Source organism: Monodon monoceros, unplaced genomic scaffold (assembly GCF_005190385.1).
Source record: "Monodon monoceros isolate NGI ecotype Baffin Bay Population unplaced genomic scaffold, NGI_Narwhal_1 Super_Scaffold_22, whole genome shotgun sequence".
Classification (NCBI taxonomy): Eukaryota; Metazoa; Chordata; class Mammalia; order Artiodactyla; family Monodontidae; genus Monodon; species Monodon monoceros.
The window spans coordinates 9004041-9021587 of NW_021703779.1; the positions used below are offsets into that span (position 1 = coordinate 9004041).

Here is a 17547-nt window from a genome sequence, read left to right on the forward strand (position 1 = left end):
CAACCTAAGTGTGCGTGTTTCTGTTGAAATCCTTGTTTTCAGTTCATTTGGGTCTATACCCAGGAGTAGAACTGTTGCGTCATAGGGAAATTCTATACGTAGCTTTCTGAGCAGCTGCCAGACGGTTTTCCGCTGAGCCTGCACCATTTTCTATCCCCACCAGCAACGCACGAAGGCTCCAATGTCTCCACACCCTCACCGCCACTTGGTATCGCCCACATTTTGATTCTAGCAGTCCTAGTAGGAATGATGTCTCACTGTGATTTTGATTTCCAGTTCCCCAAGGACTAGGCTTTGCTTTAAACACCTGCCCCTCTTTCACACACTCCACGTCCCTAGAAACACCTTCAAAAACCTCATCTCAGGGGCGCAGCCTCATTTCTGTGCAGCCAGGTAGTCCCTCACCTGAGCTCGGCTCCTTGGTGGGCTCTGTGGACAGAGAGAACATACATTCAGTATGCATCGAGGATTTACGTGCAGCTCCAAGAAAGAATCGTTAACGCCCTAATAAACAATGAGAATTTCAAGGCGCTAACACAGACATGATATGAACACAAATTCCACTCTGTATTCGGGGGTGGGGGGGAGAACAAAAGCATCTTTAAAACCCACGCCCACGGGAGCTATGCAGAGGTCCCGCTGGGGGAGCAAAACTTTCTTGGGGTGGTCAGCTCAGCTCCTTAGGAAGTAAGTTTCATCCGAGCCTTGCAGGAGGTGGGGTAGCGAGATTTGGGACGCCAGCAGGAGGACCGACTGAGCAAAGAGCATCGAGGGTAGAGGGCGCAGAGCTGGTGCCCCACAAACGTGCAAGGTGACTACATGCCTTTAGAGCAGAGGTAGGGCGGGTGAAGGCAGATCTGGAGAGAAGCTTCCCCCGATTCCAGGACGACGCTTCTCTCACTTTCTTGCCCGTGTTTCTTCACGTGACAGAAGTTTGCGGAGTGCCTGTTGTTGCCGGGGGTGCGTAAACGCGGTGGTCCACAGCTTCCCAGGTGGTTTCGGTTCCCTGAGGTCAGCACTCATGGACGGGGCATCAGGTGCAGAGTACCTGTCTGCCAGGCTCAGTGAGTCTGGGGGTGCAGTGTGGGTGGGCAGACAGGGGCAGGAGGAAGAGGTTGGGGGAAGGTGCTCGGAGGGGTGGCACCTGACAAGGGTGAGGGAGGTTGGAACTGCCGGGTGCACAGTGGACAGGGTCCTTCCTCTCTGCAGGAAGCCCTCTCTCACTGAGCATCGTGGGTTCAAGGTCCATCCACGTGGTAGCCTGGGTCAGAGCTCCACTCCTTTTCATGGCTGGGTCACATTCCACTGTGTGCATGGACCCCAGGCTGTTTCTCCATCCATCCGTCCATGGACATTTGGGTGGCTTCTGCCTTTTGGCGATGATGAGTTACGCCGCTGTAAACACGTATGCGTCTGAGTCTCTCCTTTCAATCCTTCCCTTTTTCTAGGAGGGGAATTGCCAGTTCACAGGTTGATGATGTTTTTTAATCGATAAAACGCCTCCCGTGATTCTGCACCACAGCCCTCAGCTGCGTGTGCCCTACCCTGGGCGTGCTCCTTCTTTATCCATCCCAGACCCTGTGCCGACCACCCAGGCTGAATGTGGGGGGGTACCTCCCAATGCCCCGCAGTGTGGCTGCAACCACTGGCCCTCCTATAACCCTGACCTCGCAGCCCGTCCACTCTGGGAAGGACTGAGCCCTTCACCATTGCAGTCAGATGGGGGAAGCAGTGTGTCAGCTTTGATCTGCATCACTAGGCTTGTCTGGTGCTCTGACAATCTCATATCTGCTCTGTCACGGTTACCACTAGCAAAAGCCTCAGTTAGTGGGGAAAATTGGGGAGGGAGCAGGTCTTGCCTCCATTATTTTGTTCTTTCTATTTCTTACATGTCTGCAATTTTTCTGATTACAAAATAATACATAGTAAAAATTCCAACATATCAGAAATGTAAAAACTTAGATAATGAGTATCTTTCAAAATGCCATTCTCTAGAGAAGAAATATTGTTAAAATTTTATGATTCCTAAGGTGTATTTTCATTTTAAAAAGCAGCTCCTTTGAGAGTACAGAAGTGCTAAGTGTCACCCCCTGGCTCATAAGTGGAGAAGTGGTGACAGGCTGCTATTGGAGGCCACACTGTCCCCTCGTTCTCAAGCTTCTTTTTTTTTTGGCGGTACGCGGGCCTCTCACTGCTGTGGCCTCTCCCGTTGCGGAGCACAGGCTCCGGACGCGCAGGCCCAGCGGCCATGGCTCACGGGCCCAGCCGCTCCGCGGCATGTGGGATCTTCCCGGACCGGGGCACGAACCCGCGTCCCCTGCATCGGCAGGCGGACTCTCAACCACTGCGCCACCAGGGAAGCCCTGGTTGTCATCCTTATTTAAGTTGAGTGGGTCTGGTGATCACGTCCCTTCTTTACTTCTCGGAAAATCCACCGTAATTGATGTGCGATGAGGGACCGGGGGTTCTCCTGATGACAGAAGAAGCTGGTTTTTCTGAGTAGACAAGCACTGATGTTTCTTCCCACTGTGCCTGCAGGTCACAACCTTTCCTTCCTCCCCAAGCCCCCAGGTCTGAACGCTCCTGCCACCCAGCTTGACTGTGGGCCTTAATCCAGACCTTCCTCCCGGGCCCAGGAGATGCACAGTCAGCCTTTCCGCTGGCAAGAAGGTCCAGCTGACCTCAAGGGTAGTGGCCACACACAGGTGGGGTGTAGGGGGGTCTTCCAAGTCGCAGATGCCCCGCGAGTAGAGGTGAACCACATTTAAGAGAAGGAAAACCCTCCAGGGTATGCGCGGACCCCTGGCTTGGGGAGCCCAGACCTACCAAGACATAAGACAGAGCCCCACAGCTAAGGCCGGATGTGAAGGTCCATCTCCCGGGGCTTGTGATCTTGGGTGAAACACAGAGCTCTCACTGCCTGGAATTCGGAATCCCCGCCACACCCAGCCCCGAGGCACCACAGAGCTGACACAGGCTGCGAAGCATAGCATCTCCTAGAGAAAGACGGGCACTTACCGGGGTCACCGAGGGCGTCGGCCAAATCAAAGTCACCTTGACCTGTGGGGAGACATAGGGCGCTAGGTCACACCACAACGGGACCGTCGGGGCCCCATTACACCTGTCTCCACCCCCTTGGCCCCACCTGCCCAGACATCCCCCCTGGTGCAAAGGTCAAGCCCAGCACCCACCGTGAGGTCAGCGGAAGACCAAAGTCCCCTTCTCTCTCTCCACTTCCCCTGTGGTGTGTTTGTCAAGCCAACATCTTGGCTCTCCTGGCAGGCTGTGCCCCTCACCAAAGACGCCTCTGAAGGAAGATGACGGCACCCCCGTCTTTTTTATTTTATTATCATTGAAGTATAGTTAAGCTACAATATAGCGTTAGTTTCTGCTGTACGCGAAAGTGATTCAGTTATACATATATATATTTTTTTCAGATTCTTTTCCCTTATAGGTTATTACAAGATATTGAATTCAGTTCCCTGTGCTGTACAGTAGGTCCTTGCTAATTATCTATTTTATACACAATAGTTGACATCTGCTAATTCCAAACTCCTAATTTATTCTCCCCCTGCTTTCCCCTTTGGTAACCATAAGTTTGTTTGCTATGTCTGAGTCTGTTTCTGTTGTGTAAGTAAGTTCATTTGTATTATTTTTTACATTCCACGTATAAGTGATACCGTATGGTATTTGTCTTTTTGTCCGACTTATTTCACTTAGTATGATCATTTCTAGATCCATCCATGTTGCTGCCAATGGCATCCCCATCTTTTTATTTAATTAAAAATCTTTTTTTAGGGGCTTCCCTGGTGGCGCAGTGGTTGAGAGTCCGCCTGCCGATGCAGGGGACGCGGGTTCGTGCCCCGGTCCGGGAGGATCCCACATGCCGCAGAGCGGCTGGGCCCGTGAGTCATGGCCGCTGGGCCTGCGCGTCCAGAGCCTGTGCTCTGCAACGGGAGAGGCCACAGCAGTGAGAAGCCCGCGTACCGCAAAAAAAAAAAAGGAAAAGAAAAATTTTTTTTTTAAATTATTTTTTTGGCTGCGCCGGGTCTTTGTTGTTGCGTGCGGACTTTTCTCTAGCTGCAGCGAGCGGGGGTACTCTTTGCTGCGGTGCATGGGCTTCTCATTGCAGTGGCTTCTCTTGTTGCGGAGCATGGGCTCTAGGCACGCAGGCTCAGTAGTTGTGGCACGTGGGCTCAGTAGTTGTGGCTCGTGGGCTCTGGAGCGCAGGCTCAGTAGTTGTGGCGCACGGGCTTCGTTGCTCTGCAGCATGTGGAATCTTCCCGGACCAGGGCTCGAACCCGTGTCCCCTGCATTGGCAGGCGGATTCTTAACCACTGCACCACCAGGGAAGTTCCTGGTATCCCCGTCTTAAACAGGAGGGAGATGCTCCTAGGATCTCAGCTGCCTCGAGCAAAACACATAGACGTCTTGGAAAGCCAAAGAACCCGTGCATTCTGCAAACATTTACGAACTGCGAATTTGATCCGGGCACACCGTTACCCAATGGGGACGGGACCTTCAACGACACTAGCCCTGCTTCCTGGTTCTTTAGGGGAGAGAGACCCGTGAATATCCCTACAGGTGGGGACAGGGTGCAGCGGGGACCACAAGGCAGTGGGGGCAATTGCACGTCTTGTGTGAGCCGACCTGGAGGTCTGCCTGGAGGAGGTGACACGTGAGCCGTGTGGAAGACAGTGGTTTACGCACCGAGAGACACTCTGACCCCAGTTTACACCTCAGGGGATGCCTTCGGGAAATGCGGTATGGTGGCGGCTCTGTGGCTGGAACTGTGGATATATTCCTTTATGGCTAAGACAGGATGCATGTTGGACTGAGGCCCAGAATCGCGCTGCCCTTGCCTCTCCGTGACACCCCCGCAAGCATTTCACAAACATTTCAACCCCGGCTCCCTCCCAGTGTTCGGGGGCCCAGAAATTTTGTTGGCGTGCGAGTTTCAGACTTGCTAAAAATACTATGAGGAAGCCTAGGGTCTGGAGAGAAGCGGAGGCTGGATTTCAGTTTTCTTACAAGCTCAACTCGGAGAAACTTGGGTGGATAACAAGTGAGTTGGGGGGACTGGCACCGACTGCTCACGGGTACGGGGTTCCTTCTGGGGGTGATAAGAACATTCTGGCATTCCATGGTGGTGATGGTTGTACAACATAGTGAGCATGCTAAACAAAAATGTCTGCACTATTCACTTTCAAAGCGTTCACAGGGTGACTCTGATGCATGTGAATTTTATCTCAAAAAAAAAACACAAAACCTTTTTAACGAGCTGAGTGTTCCTTTCCTGCCAGTTTAAGGGCTTCTTCCCACACACATCCCACCCATCACCTTCGCCGCCTCTAAAACTAGAGAAGCCCAATCAGAAAACCTCTGTGCTCCTGACCAACGTGTATCTCATCTTTGGCTGATAAAAAAGAGCTTTTGAAAAGAGCTCTGTTGAGACAGAATCCATAGATTATACAATTCACCCCTTTAGAGCAGGCAATCCAGTGGCATTTAGTATGTTTATAATGAATGCTATGCAACCACCACTGCTATCTGGTTCCAGAACATGTTCAGCCCCCAAAAGAGGCCCCGTCTGCATTAAGACTCACTCCCTATCTGCCCTGCCCAGCCCCTGACACCACAGACCCACCCTCTGCCTCTGTGGACTGGCTTGTTCTGGACTCACACACGGTGTGTCCTTCTGTGTCTGGCTTCTCTCACCGAGCATCCCGTGTTCAAGGTCCATCCACGTGCTCAAGCATCCCTGCGTGAAATCCTAAATCTGTACGGGGCAGGGTTTCTTCAGGCAAAGACACTGCTTTCAGCCCCCATGACCTGCTTCCCGCTTTGTCGCTCTGGCCGGCGCAGGTGGGGGCCTGGAGGCGCCCCCCTGTGCCCCCGCTGCCCCGCACCAGCCCTGCCTCGAACACGTCGCTGGGGACCTATTAGGATGCTCAACCATCTATGAGCACCTACTACGTACCAAGTCCCACTGCAAGCGTCTGCAGGTCACCCGAGCATCCCTCTTTCCGCCCACGAGGGGCCGTCAGTGTTACGACCATGCCCTTGTCCCAGCCGAGGGGCCTGAGTTTCCAGGAGCCTAAGGGCAATGTCAGGTTTTGCACCCAGACCCTCCAGGAGCCCCAGTCCCAGCCCCTGTGCCTGGAAGGGGGCTGGCGGGAAGCGGGGGGGGGGGACACCGTTTTCCTAGACCCAGGGTGTCCTAGACTCCCCGAGTCTGCCTGGAGGTCGTTTTGACCCGTCCAGCCTGGGGTCAGGGAAGCCCTTGGCCTGGCCCGGCTGGGATGCCATGGGGGCAGCTTCTGGGGCTGCCTGTCAAGGGAACCGGGACCCCGGTGCGTGGACGCCCCCAGGCAGGGGTTTTCGGAGCTGGGACCGGCCCAGGCACTGGACAGCAGAGGAGCTGAGGTCAGAGGGCACCCACCGGCAGCCTCACGGTCCGGACTGGAGGCCGGGGCTCAGTGCGTTTAGAGGCCAAACCCCGGAGATCCGTCTCTAACACAGGGAGGTCCCGCATCTGTCCTCATCGCCCTTCTCTTTGGCCAGGGTCTGTGTCCCTCCAGCTTCTGCCAGGTCCTCTTTTGGGGACAAGCTGGCCACTCTCTGCTCTGGGTCATTGTGCAGGGGCTGGGTGACAGGAATCAGCGTCAGCTTTGGGGACTCTGAAGACACATTCCTTCCAGGGTTGCCAGTGGGGCTGTGGCTGACCCTCCCTCCAGTTTGAAAGGACAGATACCGGTGCAGGGCCCCCAGTGCCCTCAGCTACAAGGGCAGCTCCGGAATTTGCATTCTAATCGCCAGTTGACAGTTTACAGATAACTCTCACCAGGCTCTTCCCAGGAGTTCCAGGCGTCCGTGAAGAAGCACCTACACAGTGTCCTCCAACCTGAGCGTCAGGCCACTCCCTGTTCTGAGATGATCAAAGCCTCTGTTATCTGTCTCCTCCTGGCCTCTCCCGAATCCATCGCACAACCAACCAACAGGGCTGGGCGGGAGCTGTTTTCCAAAAGGGCCTTGGGTCGTCTCTGGGGATGTGGTAGCCTTGCCGGCTGGCCTTCTTGCAGCCGGAAGCCAGGGAGCGCTGTCTGGGGCTTTGAGAACAGCCAAGTCCCTCCACCCTGCCCTAACCCCATTCTGTGTCCCCTTCTCTTTCCAGCAGCCTCCTTCCGTTTGGAGATGCTTCTGACGAGGAGGGGTCACGGAGGAAGCTGTCCCTAGCTGTGGCGCTACTGGGAGGCCCGTGGGCGTGACTCATGCACAGAGCCGGCGGACCGCACCCAGTATGAGGCGCTCCCCTACCCTGGGCTTGGCGACGATCCGGTCCTGCAGGCCAGTGGTTTAGCCCCAGAGGGGCTGCAGCCAAGACCCTCCCCATGTGCTTCGAATAGTAGCCCCACCGGGTGCAGCCCTGCCAGGGACATCACTCAGGTGGGCGACGCTGATTCAGAGGTTCAGCCTCAGTGGAGCTGGGGGGCAGGGGGGATGCAGCTCCCCAGGGCAACTACTTCCACTAGCTTTTTTTTTTTTTTTTTTCAATCGGAGCCTAAGACGGGGCTGGGAACCTAAGACGTGTTTCTGATCTGCTTAGTTTAGCTGGCTCGGCGGTTTCTAATCGATCCCACATGTTCTGGGCTCTGTAAACACCGAGGGGAAAGGAGCCACGTGGGGTCTGCGATCATAAGGCTGGTCACCCATTGCTGACGTCCTGGAGATGGGCGTTGAAAATGGCTCATGCTGCTGGGTGGGAGGTCTTAGCACCATACCCAAGAACCCCTACCCTCCAAAAACAAAGCTACTTAGGAGGGATTTTGAGACGAAACCACCTGAGTGGCACTTGGAGGAATTCTCTCGTTATCTCTAGTAACCGATCCCCTCCCTCCCCAGTCAAATTCTACCCCAGCAAGATTCTAAGATGCTTTGTATCAGAGTTTGCTTCCCTCAACTTCTCAGACCCGCAAGCCTACAGGACAAAGGGAAGTTTTGCAAAGGGCAGAGCTGTGGGAATAATCATGACACGGTGCTGAGGATATCATGCACTAGACAAAACCCACCACTCCTCCACGGCGACCACGGTAGAGGCACATGCCCCAGTTCCCACTAACGAACCCTGAATTATTCCCTCTGAAGGAGAAAACCAGCCCCAGGCTAGCTCTGAGAAGAGGGGGGAAAACTGGTTACTATCTAAAGCCCTGGCACCAAGTACAGCGTTAGCAGCAGAATTTATAGGTGCTGCATTTAATTACCTTTGAGTGGGTCCATCAGGGGATAAGAATCCCACCCCTCACAGGCAGGCAGGATCTTAGATTTTATTATTCCGGCCAGTGTCGGGAGCGGCTGCCCTTCAAGACAATTGCTTTCCATTCCTTTACATAGGAATTTACAGGCCCGGGGACCAGCAGATTAAGCCACTCTGCACGCCATAAGTCGGTAGGACTTTCTTGTCCTTGAGGGATTTCACCCAGCTGAAGCAGGACTCCCAGGGAACAAAGCCCGACTTCCTTCAGGCAAACTTAAGGTGCCCCTTTTGACTCTGGCTCAATTGTCTTTGAAAAATACTAAACTTCAGGGGACTTCCCTGGTGGTCCAGTGGTAAGGAATCCGCCTTCCAATGCAGGGGACACGGGTTCGATCCCTGGCCTGGCAACTAAGCTCCCGATGCCGCGAGGCAGCTAAGCCCGCGCGCTGCAACTACCGAGCCCTCACGCCTCAACTAGAGCCTGCGTGCCGCAAGCTACGGAGCCTGCGCTCTAGGGCCCGCGAGCCACAACTACTGAAGCCTGAGCGCCTAGAGCCCATGCTCTGCAGCAAGAGAAGCCACCGCAATGAGAAGCCCGCGCACCGCAATGAAGAGCAGCCCCCACTCGCCTCAACTAGAGAAAAGCCCGCACGCAGCAACAAAGATCCAATGCAGCCAAAACTAAATAAATAAAATAAATTTATAAAAATAAAAAAATAAAGTCTACGGGAGGAAGTGCGTGGGTTATATGCAAATATGACATCATTTTATATAAGGGACTTGAGCATCCATGGATTTTGGTGTCCCAGGGGGTCCTGGAACTAATCCCCCTCAAATACCAAGGGATGCCGGTACTTTTTTAGTCTGTAGGTAGAAAAGGAGCTCTGTTTAAGCACACACAAATGTTTAGTCTTGTCTGATAAGAGAAGAAGATACAATACATGTAGAAGGGGATTTCAGAGCCACTGTATAATATAGATACAGGAAAATGGTAATGTATACCCAGGATACAATAGATATACAGGAAAAAAGGGAATATAAGGATATATATATATATATATATATATATATATATATACAAAATCTAGAGTTATACCTGTATTATAGCTAGCTAGCTAGATGATAGATAGTTGATAGATGTTAGATAGTTGATAGATACGTAGACAGAAGCTAGCTAGCTAGGTAGATAGGTAGGTAGGTAGGTAGGTAGATAGGTAGATAGATTTTTTCCTCAACAAACCAAACAGGACAAGCAGCCCCTGGAGTTTCCATTTCTGCTTCTGTCAGCTTTTCGAAGACCTGACTTGGTCTCCTGGTCCTTCAAGTGCATCCAGGTTTGATAGCGAAAGGTAATTCAATACACTGGAAATCTGACACCGCCGAATTGTAAACCCCTATGCCTCAGGACTATAATCAAATTCTTATTTTATCTTATACACACAGTTTAGTCATTATAAGAACGGTTAAGTAACGTTCACCATAGTGATAGTCTGCTCTTCCGGAGCCTTGGTAACAAGCATCTTGACAGCCTTGCAGGAAGTGTTTGGGGACCTCGTGAATTCGCTCATGCCGACAGCTGCTGGTGGTTTGGGGTGTGAGGGGGTGGTCCATGCATTTAACAAACTACCCCGGTCTCGGGCCAGCTGCACAACGTCTTCACACCGACACACCCTGACCCAGACCTCATTACCTTTGCCGTCCCTCCTCGCACCTCTCCTGCCTGTGCATGTTCCCAGCAATGTGACCTCAGACAAATGATGGAACACCTCTGTGCCTCCGTGTACCCATCTATAAGAGGGCATCAAAAAAAAAGGGCATCAAGGGACTCCCCTGGCAGTCCAGTGGTTAAGACTCTGTGCTTCCAATGCAGGGATGCAGGGGACACGGGTTCAATCCCTGGTCAGGGAACTAAGATTCCACATGCTGTGCGGCATGGCCAAAAATAAAATAAAATAATATCATCTTCAAAAAGAAAAAAAGAAGTTCCGTGTTAGATCCAAAAAGGAAACATATTTAAAAAGAAAGAAAGAAAGAAAGAAAAAGTGCACCAAGCCTGGCAGCCCCAGCCCAAGTTCAAGAATGAACTTGATTAACACCCGCAGAGCCTGTCGCAAGTCACGCCCTCGTCAAAAGAACGTAACCTGGGCATCCTCGGAAGCACTCAGCTAACGTCAGCCAGGGCCGGCTCCTGCATTTTCTTCTCTTCTGAAGAACAGCGGTTAAATCCACAACAAGTTTCCCCAGCACATACGATGAGCCACGTGATGCGCTGAAGGAATCTGACATCCCATTATCCCCAAAGGAGCAACCCGACCGTGCCTGGGAGGAGGCTGAGTTGCCTGAGCCCGCAGGTAAACCCACAGTTCCCACTGTGTGCACAGCAGTAGGAATAAACGCTCAGACAGGTTTTGCTGGCTCGGCTTCTGGGCGGGTCTGTGTAGAATCAGAGCTCTGCTCTCTTGCTCTTCTCAGCCCTGGTGCCAGTTCAGGGGCTAACATCTCCCTGCCAACACAAGCGCCTGGACTGGGTTTCTGCGTGACCCACGTGCCGGGGTGGGGCACGATGTGCAGACAGCAAGGATTCCCGGAAGGGTCTCGGGGAAGATTCTGGGCTCTGGGTGCCAGGATGTCTCACAAAACCACATCTGCCCCTAAACAACCATCCTCAAACAGGATAAACAGGAAATGTCACAAGAGTGCCATACAGATGAAATCCTTTCAATTCCTAACCTACAACACTTCTCACTCTTAAATCCTGCCTGGGCCTCCACCTCCTAAAATTCAAATGAGGACCAAAGGAGCTTATCCAATTGCAGTTAAATCCTACATGTCATGGGTAAATAATAGTTCCCAAACTAGGTCCCTCCCCACCTCTGCTCCCCAACAAACCAAAATCCTGGCATCACCAGAAGAACCTGTACTGAAGTTTGGGGCGTAAACAATTCAGATGCTTTTAATTTGCCAACAGGAGGGGTGACATTGGTGAGAAATGTCTAAAAACCTGAACGGAGGCTGCCCTTCCAGCAAACCCAATCTTGGGTGATCAGTCCCACAGAACCAAGCCGGGTCTCAGTTCCATTGTCCCCATCCAGAAACGCAGCACTGATTCTTTTAAATCGAAAACAAGGAATTGAAAAATCCCAACACGCCCCAGGAACACGGGTCACTTTTTTCCGTGTGTGACACACAGAGATCAAAAGCAGACAACAAGAACAGTTCGCGTCTAAGTACTGAGTCCACATCCTACACTTCTGGATCCAATTCCCAGACCCTGAATTGGTACCCGGCCCCTTTTTCTCCTCTCAAAGCCATCATAATTGGTCTGTTTTTTTTGTTTTTCTACAATCTGGCACCTTAGAGCCATTTCCTGAGTGGAAGTGGTTTGGGGCGGAGTTTTTGTGTTTTTTTTTTTTAAAGCAGCCAGATAGAAACGCACACCCACGCAGCTCTCCCCAGAGCAAACCCTCCCTTACCTCGGATGTGCATCAGAGAGCACAGGAGCGTGAGGTAGAAGAGGCCCCACCAGGGCTCCATCCTCGGTTTCCGTTCAGCTGAACCTTCAGGGCGCGCGCTGGGCGATCCGGCCACCCCACCCTTGCTGGACGGATGTGCTGACTTCTGCTTCCCAGTTTGCAAGGGAAACAGGCAGTCTCCAAGCAGAAAGGATGAACCAAACTTGAGTGCCTCTGCCAGAATCCGAAGGGCTGGGCGTTCCGTCCCAAACGGCACGGCCCGGAGCCCGTGAGGCGTGTGCCTGTATATGCTGAAGGGCGTCCTGGGGAGCCCGCCTCCCCTGCGCTACGCTGCCAACCAGCCTCAGGATGCTGGGGAAACAGGTGGCTGCCCCGCACCAATGGGTGCTCTGGGTCTGCTTCCCGCGGGCATGGGAGATGCACCAGCACCAAAGGCGCCAACCCTGGGTGCAGGCAGGACACTCCCTGCCCGGGGTCCTTCCCCAGAACCCTCCTGCAGGGCAACGCCAACACCAGACCCAGCAGAGCGCCAAGGCAACGATCAGAGTATAGACTCATGTTTAATCTCTGCTTCTACGACTTGAAGACCCTGTACCTTTAGAGTCGCGCTGCATCCGTGGACCTCAGCTTCTTTGTAGGTGGCCGGGACAGTCAGTCTGGCTGGGGATGCTGGGGCCAGAGAAGGGAATTTCACCTGGCCCTCTCTCCGCGTTTTCCACCTGAGCTGTGTAAGAAGTGGTTGGATATAGGCTTCTAGAAAATAACCCCTCTGTGTGGAGGGAAGCATTTTGTTTCCAATTGCATACACCTGAGTTACACCTTTCAGACAGAAATTATATTATATGCGATATATATATTATTTATATGTAACTATAAATTTTACATACATCTCGGTATATATATTACAGTACAATCTGATGCAAACTATTATATACAGAATGGTTCAACAACAAGGTCCTACTGTACAGCACACGGAACTATAGTCAATACCCTGTGATACACTGTCACAGAAAAGAATACGAAAAAGAATGTATACATGGATAACCGAGTCACTTTCCTGTACAGCAGAAATTAAACACAACATTGTAAATCAATGATACTTCAGTAAAATTTCAAAAAAGAAAAAAAGAACTGGTTGGAAGCACCAGATTTTTTTTATTTTTTAAACTTTTATTGGAGTATAGTAGACTTACAACGTTGTGTTAGTTTCAGGTGTACAGCAAAGTGAATCTGTTATACATATACATATATCCACTTTTTTTTTTTTTTAAGATTCCTTTCCCATATAGACCATTACAGAGTATTGAGTAGAGTTCCCTGTGCTCTACAGTAGGTTCTTTTATTTTTTAATTTTTTTTACATCTTTATTGGAGTATAATTGCTTTACAATGGTGTGTTAGTTTTTGCTGTGTAACAGAGTGAATCAGCTATACATATACGTATATCCTCATATCTCCTCCCTCTTGCATCTCCCTCCCACCCTCCCTATCCCACCCCTCTAGGTGGTCACAAAGCCCCGAACTGATGTCCCTGTGCTATGCAGCAGTGGAAGCACCAGATTTATAAATTCCAGAGTTTCCAGCTCCACAGTGTGGGACATCAGATGAGCTCGTGCATTCATTCAACAAACATTTGACGCACAGCTGTTTTGAGCCAGAGAGGCAGGCTAGATGCCGGCTGTGTGGAGACAGAGAAAGAAGAGTTGTTTACAAAGAGGAGGAGAGAGTTGCAGTGTAATGTTTGGTAATATGGGGGAGCACACCAAGGCTGGGGGGCTCCTGGGAGGTTCTGCACCCAGCTTGTGTCCTAGAGGCTTCTGGGGAGGGTTGTAGCCGCACACTGATTTGATTTGATTTTCTCTTCTCTTCTCTTATTTTATTTTATACCAGCATACAGGATCTTAGTTCCCAGACCAGGGACTGAACCTGCACCTCCTGCCCTAACCACTGGACAGCCAGGGAAGTCCTACCTCACACTGAATTTAAAGGCTGGGTAGAAAGGGGAGGGGAGGGATGGAGAGTGGAGGCTGAGGAAGGGGTGGGGCAAAGGCACATGGTAGAAAGGGGGGACCCAGGGCTTCTGTGGGACCACCTCTAGGGGGTGCTGAGCACATCGCCCAGTGGTGTGGACCAAATGCTTGTGTCCCCCCAACACGTCATCTGTGGAAGCCATAAACCCCAATGGGATGGTGTTAGAGGGTGGTGTCTTTGGGGAGTGATTAGGGTTAGATAAGGCCATGAGGGTGGGGCCCCCATCATGGGATTAGCGTCCTTGTAAGAAGAGACACCAGACAACTCTCCACCGAGTGAGGACACAGGGAGGAGACGGCAGTCTACATGCCCAGGGGAGAGGCCTCAGGAGGGACCAGCCCTGCCCACACCTGGATCTCAGATTCCAGCCTCCAGGACTCGGAGAGAATATGTCTCTTCTTTAAAACCACCCAGTTTGTGGTATTTTGTTATGGCAGCAAAATAATAAAAACTCTACTGTTTTTATTATAGCTGTTTTTTCATATTATAACTGGCCACTACCTGCTCCACCACGCCTGACCCCTGCAAGACACAGTTTGAAGTACAAGTATTTTATGTATTCAAGCAGGTGTTACCAACCTTTTTCTGTAAAGGATCCCATAGGACAGAAAAAAATAAAGAAATACTTCCTGCCCTGGGAGGTCCAGAAATTTAGTGGATGATGTAAACTGCATTTCAAATCAGTGGGAAAACATGGATTATTCAATAAATGGTTTGGGAATAATGGGATTATCCCATGGCGGTTTTTAAAAAACTAAATACCAAGGAATCTCTTCCTCATTCCCTTTACAGAAACACATTCCGAAGGGATCAAATATTTTAATGTAAAAAAACCCCATGGAAGTGTTAGAAGTATGACAGCAAGCCCAGAAACCATTAACTAACTTCACTGTGCAAAAATAATAAAAATGACTGGGGGAAAATATCACTTCAGAGTTAAAAGGTGAAGGATAAAGTGAAAAAGAGTATTTGCTACTTACTTCACAGTCATATCTTTAATATGTAAAGAGTTCCTACAAATCAATAAGGATAGGACCGATAACACATATAAACATAGGCAAAACGCATTCATTTCCCCCAGAAATGGAATGCAAATGGGTCCCCCCTACACAGATTCTCAATCTCACTTGTGTTAAGAGAAATGCAATGTAAACGCAGTTGATTTGATATCATTTTCAACTTACAGATTGGCACCAATCAGAAAGTTTGCACGGCAGTGAGGAAACAGATCTGACATCACTGGGGGCTATCATGAATTTGCACCTCTATGGGGGATGACTGGGCAGTGTCCATAAAAATTAAATATACACATGCTTTTTTTCCTCACAAAACCAACTTCAGGCACTAATGCAACACACACACTTGCACAGAGCCACAAAAATGTGCTTACAGAGATATTCATTGCAGCATCTTGACAGCAAAAACTTGGTCACAGCTTAAGCGGGTTAATCAAATCCATTATGACCCAGACTTATAACAAATCCTCCACTGGTATTGTCTCCCTTTGGCCCTTAAATAAAATCTTTCTGTTGATTTCAAAATCTGTTGGACTGTGATTTCTTCATATGGGAGCTCCAAAATGATTTTAAAAAGCAATCGTCATGCCAAGTATTTAATGATCCAAGCCACATAATTTAAATTCAATTTTTCAAAAGACAGACCTTTGATAAAATCATGTTTATTTTAATGTGAACATGAAATTAAACCGAGTCTACAACAATGTACATCCACCATCCATAAGAAAAGCCTAGTTGACATATTTCTTAAATGTATACTTATTTATGAATGAGTCATAATTTCATATCCTTAAAGAAATACCCATCCTTTCACTCTTCTCTTCTTTAATGAGGCATTTATGCTTATAGTATGATTGCAATGCTTATAAAAATGCCAATGTTATTCAGAGTTACAAAAAGACTTTATGCGTTTTTTCTTATTATGAAGCAAGTCAGTGAGCACAATCCTGACCTCAAAGGCAACCGGTGATGACTCACTGGGGAGAACATGGACGCTCTCTACCTTTGTACCCAGGTGCTCTAAGCCAGTTAGCAAGGGAACCCAAGCATATTGACCAACCTGGCCCTCAGCTCTTGACAACTGGCTGACCCCATCCATGGATGGATGTCATTTATTTGTGTTCCATCCTGTAGAATCCTGAATGTCATGTTCACGACTGTGCACACCAGGTCATAGGTATTTGTTGAATGCAGCAATGAATGGATATGATAAATAGCCAATCCTTTTCTTTTTTTTTTTTACACCATTTCATATACTCAAAAGTTATCATAGTGTCAGAGATAGAACAAGTTAAAGAGCCAGACGACGGTCTCCAGCAATACCTTGAGAAAGAAACTCCAAACGCTTTTAGATAACGCAGTGAGGAGAGGTCACAGAAAGGATACGGGCGTGGAGAGGGGTTGAGTCCTCAACAGCAGGGGGTGGCTCAGATGCCTACCCCTCAAACTACTGGCAGAGTTTCTGAGCTTCAGAAGTGAGAAAGACCCAGCATTCATGACTGATACTCACAGCAGCCCTCTCCCAAGTTAGGTGACTTGTGGAGGCAGCCCACACAGGTGTGCTAATGTCATACCTTTGAACCTGGAGAGGCTGATGTGAAACACACAACAGTTCTTTACACCATCATCCGTGACAAGAGGAAGTCTTCCCAGGAAACCGCCACTGCTCTGGGTTACTATCCTAAGAGCTTTAGACGAGGCAAGCCTGTGCCACTGGAAACTAATATTTCCGTGGAGGGTAGTCTATGGGTGGGGTCCAGCCCATCTGCAACACCAGGGCTTCTGCACTTCCCGAGATGAACACAAAAGTCCACGCAAAGCCCTTCTGTATAAAAGCAAGCATTCTGGGCGCTGTGCAGTGCGTGCGCTGTCCTAAACGGGGGAAATGCTTCTAAAGGTGGAGAAGTCATCGTTTGTTACCGGGAGAAGAGTAGGCATTCCGTTCATTGCAAGATGTTATAAAGAGCGAGCACTTAGCGTGATCGTCTGTCTTACAGCCCCAGAGAAGGGAACAGGGGATCCATCCCACTAGTTTCACAACCTTTTTTAAAAGTCACCCCATGGCAAAACATTAAGTAAAAAGTACTTGGTTTCTAATTTCTTTTTATTAGTTTGGTGTGGGCAAAAAAAAAAAATCCTAGTAAATGGAAGAACTTTTGAGGAAACCAGCTGAAGGCTTACCTCACTCTATAAAAAGGTCAATGTTGGCAGAGGTTCAGATGCATTCAATCTACAGGCAATTTGTAAACAGCGCGGAGTTTCTGTTTGGGGAACTTCAGTGGGGTTGAATGACGAGGACTTGGTTGGTCAGCCTTTCACAGCACACGGGAAACCCCTCAGGGCCGTGGAGAAGGTGAGTGTAATTCCCCTCTGGAGGCAAAACTCATCACAAGTCAATCTCACCCACCCAGCACGGTGGTGACACACCTCAAGATTCAAACTAGGAATCCCAAGTTGAGCAAAGGCACAGACAAGCCGGGGCTTGTTTCTGGCGGGGCCGCTCTGTCCCTGCAGGCAATCTTTGGAGAGGCTCAGCAGGCCAGCTCGAGATCCTGCTATGAATCACTTGGCTGCCGACCTCCTATTTCTCCAGAAGGGTCTGTTGAACTGCAGAGGACCAAGACACAAGAACAGATTTTACAAGGCATCCCCAGCGGCCCCGACAAGCACGCGAGTACCTGCAGGTGGAAAATTCCAGAAGCGGGTGACTCTATTTCTACAGAAGATAGAAGTGTGCTCAAAACTCGCTCCTGACAGAAAGCAAAAACTAAATC

The 17547-nt window shown here is 50.0% G+C and overlaps 1 protein-coding gene across 1 annotated transcript in view; it reads right to left on the reverse strand.

Moving 5' to 3' along the window:
- XG (Xg glycoprotein (Xg blood group)) overlaps positions 1 to 12311 on the reverse strand; it is a 25079-nt gene extending 12768 nt beyond the window's left edge. The window contains exons 1-3 of the mRNA XM_029241414.1: positions 11728 to 12311; positions 3019 to 3060; positions 406 to 429 (exon numbers count right to left, since the gene is read on the reverse strand). Of these exons, the coding sequence (XP_029097247.1) occupies positions 406 to 429; positions 3019 to 3060; positions 11728 to 11788 (127 nt within the window). The 5' untranslated portion in view covers positions 11789 to 12311. The remainder of the gene's footprint in view (positions 1 to 405; positions 430 to 3018; positions 3061 to 11727) is intronic.
- Positions 12312 to 17547: the final 5236 nt, after the last annotated feature.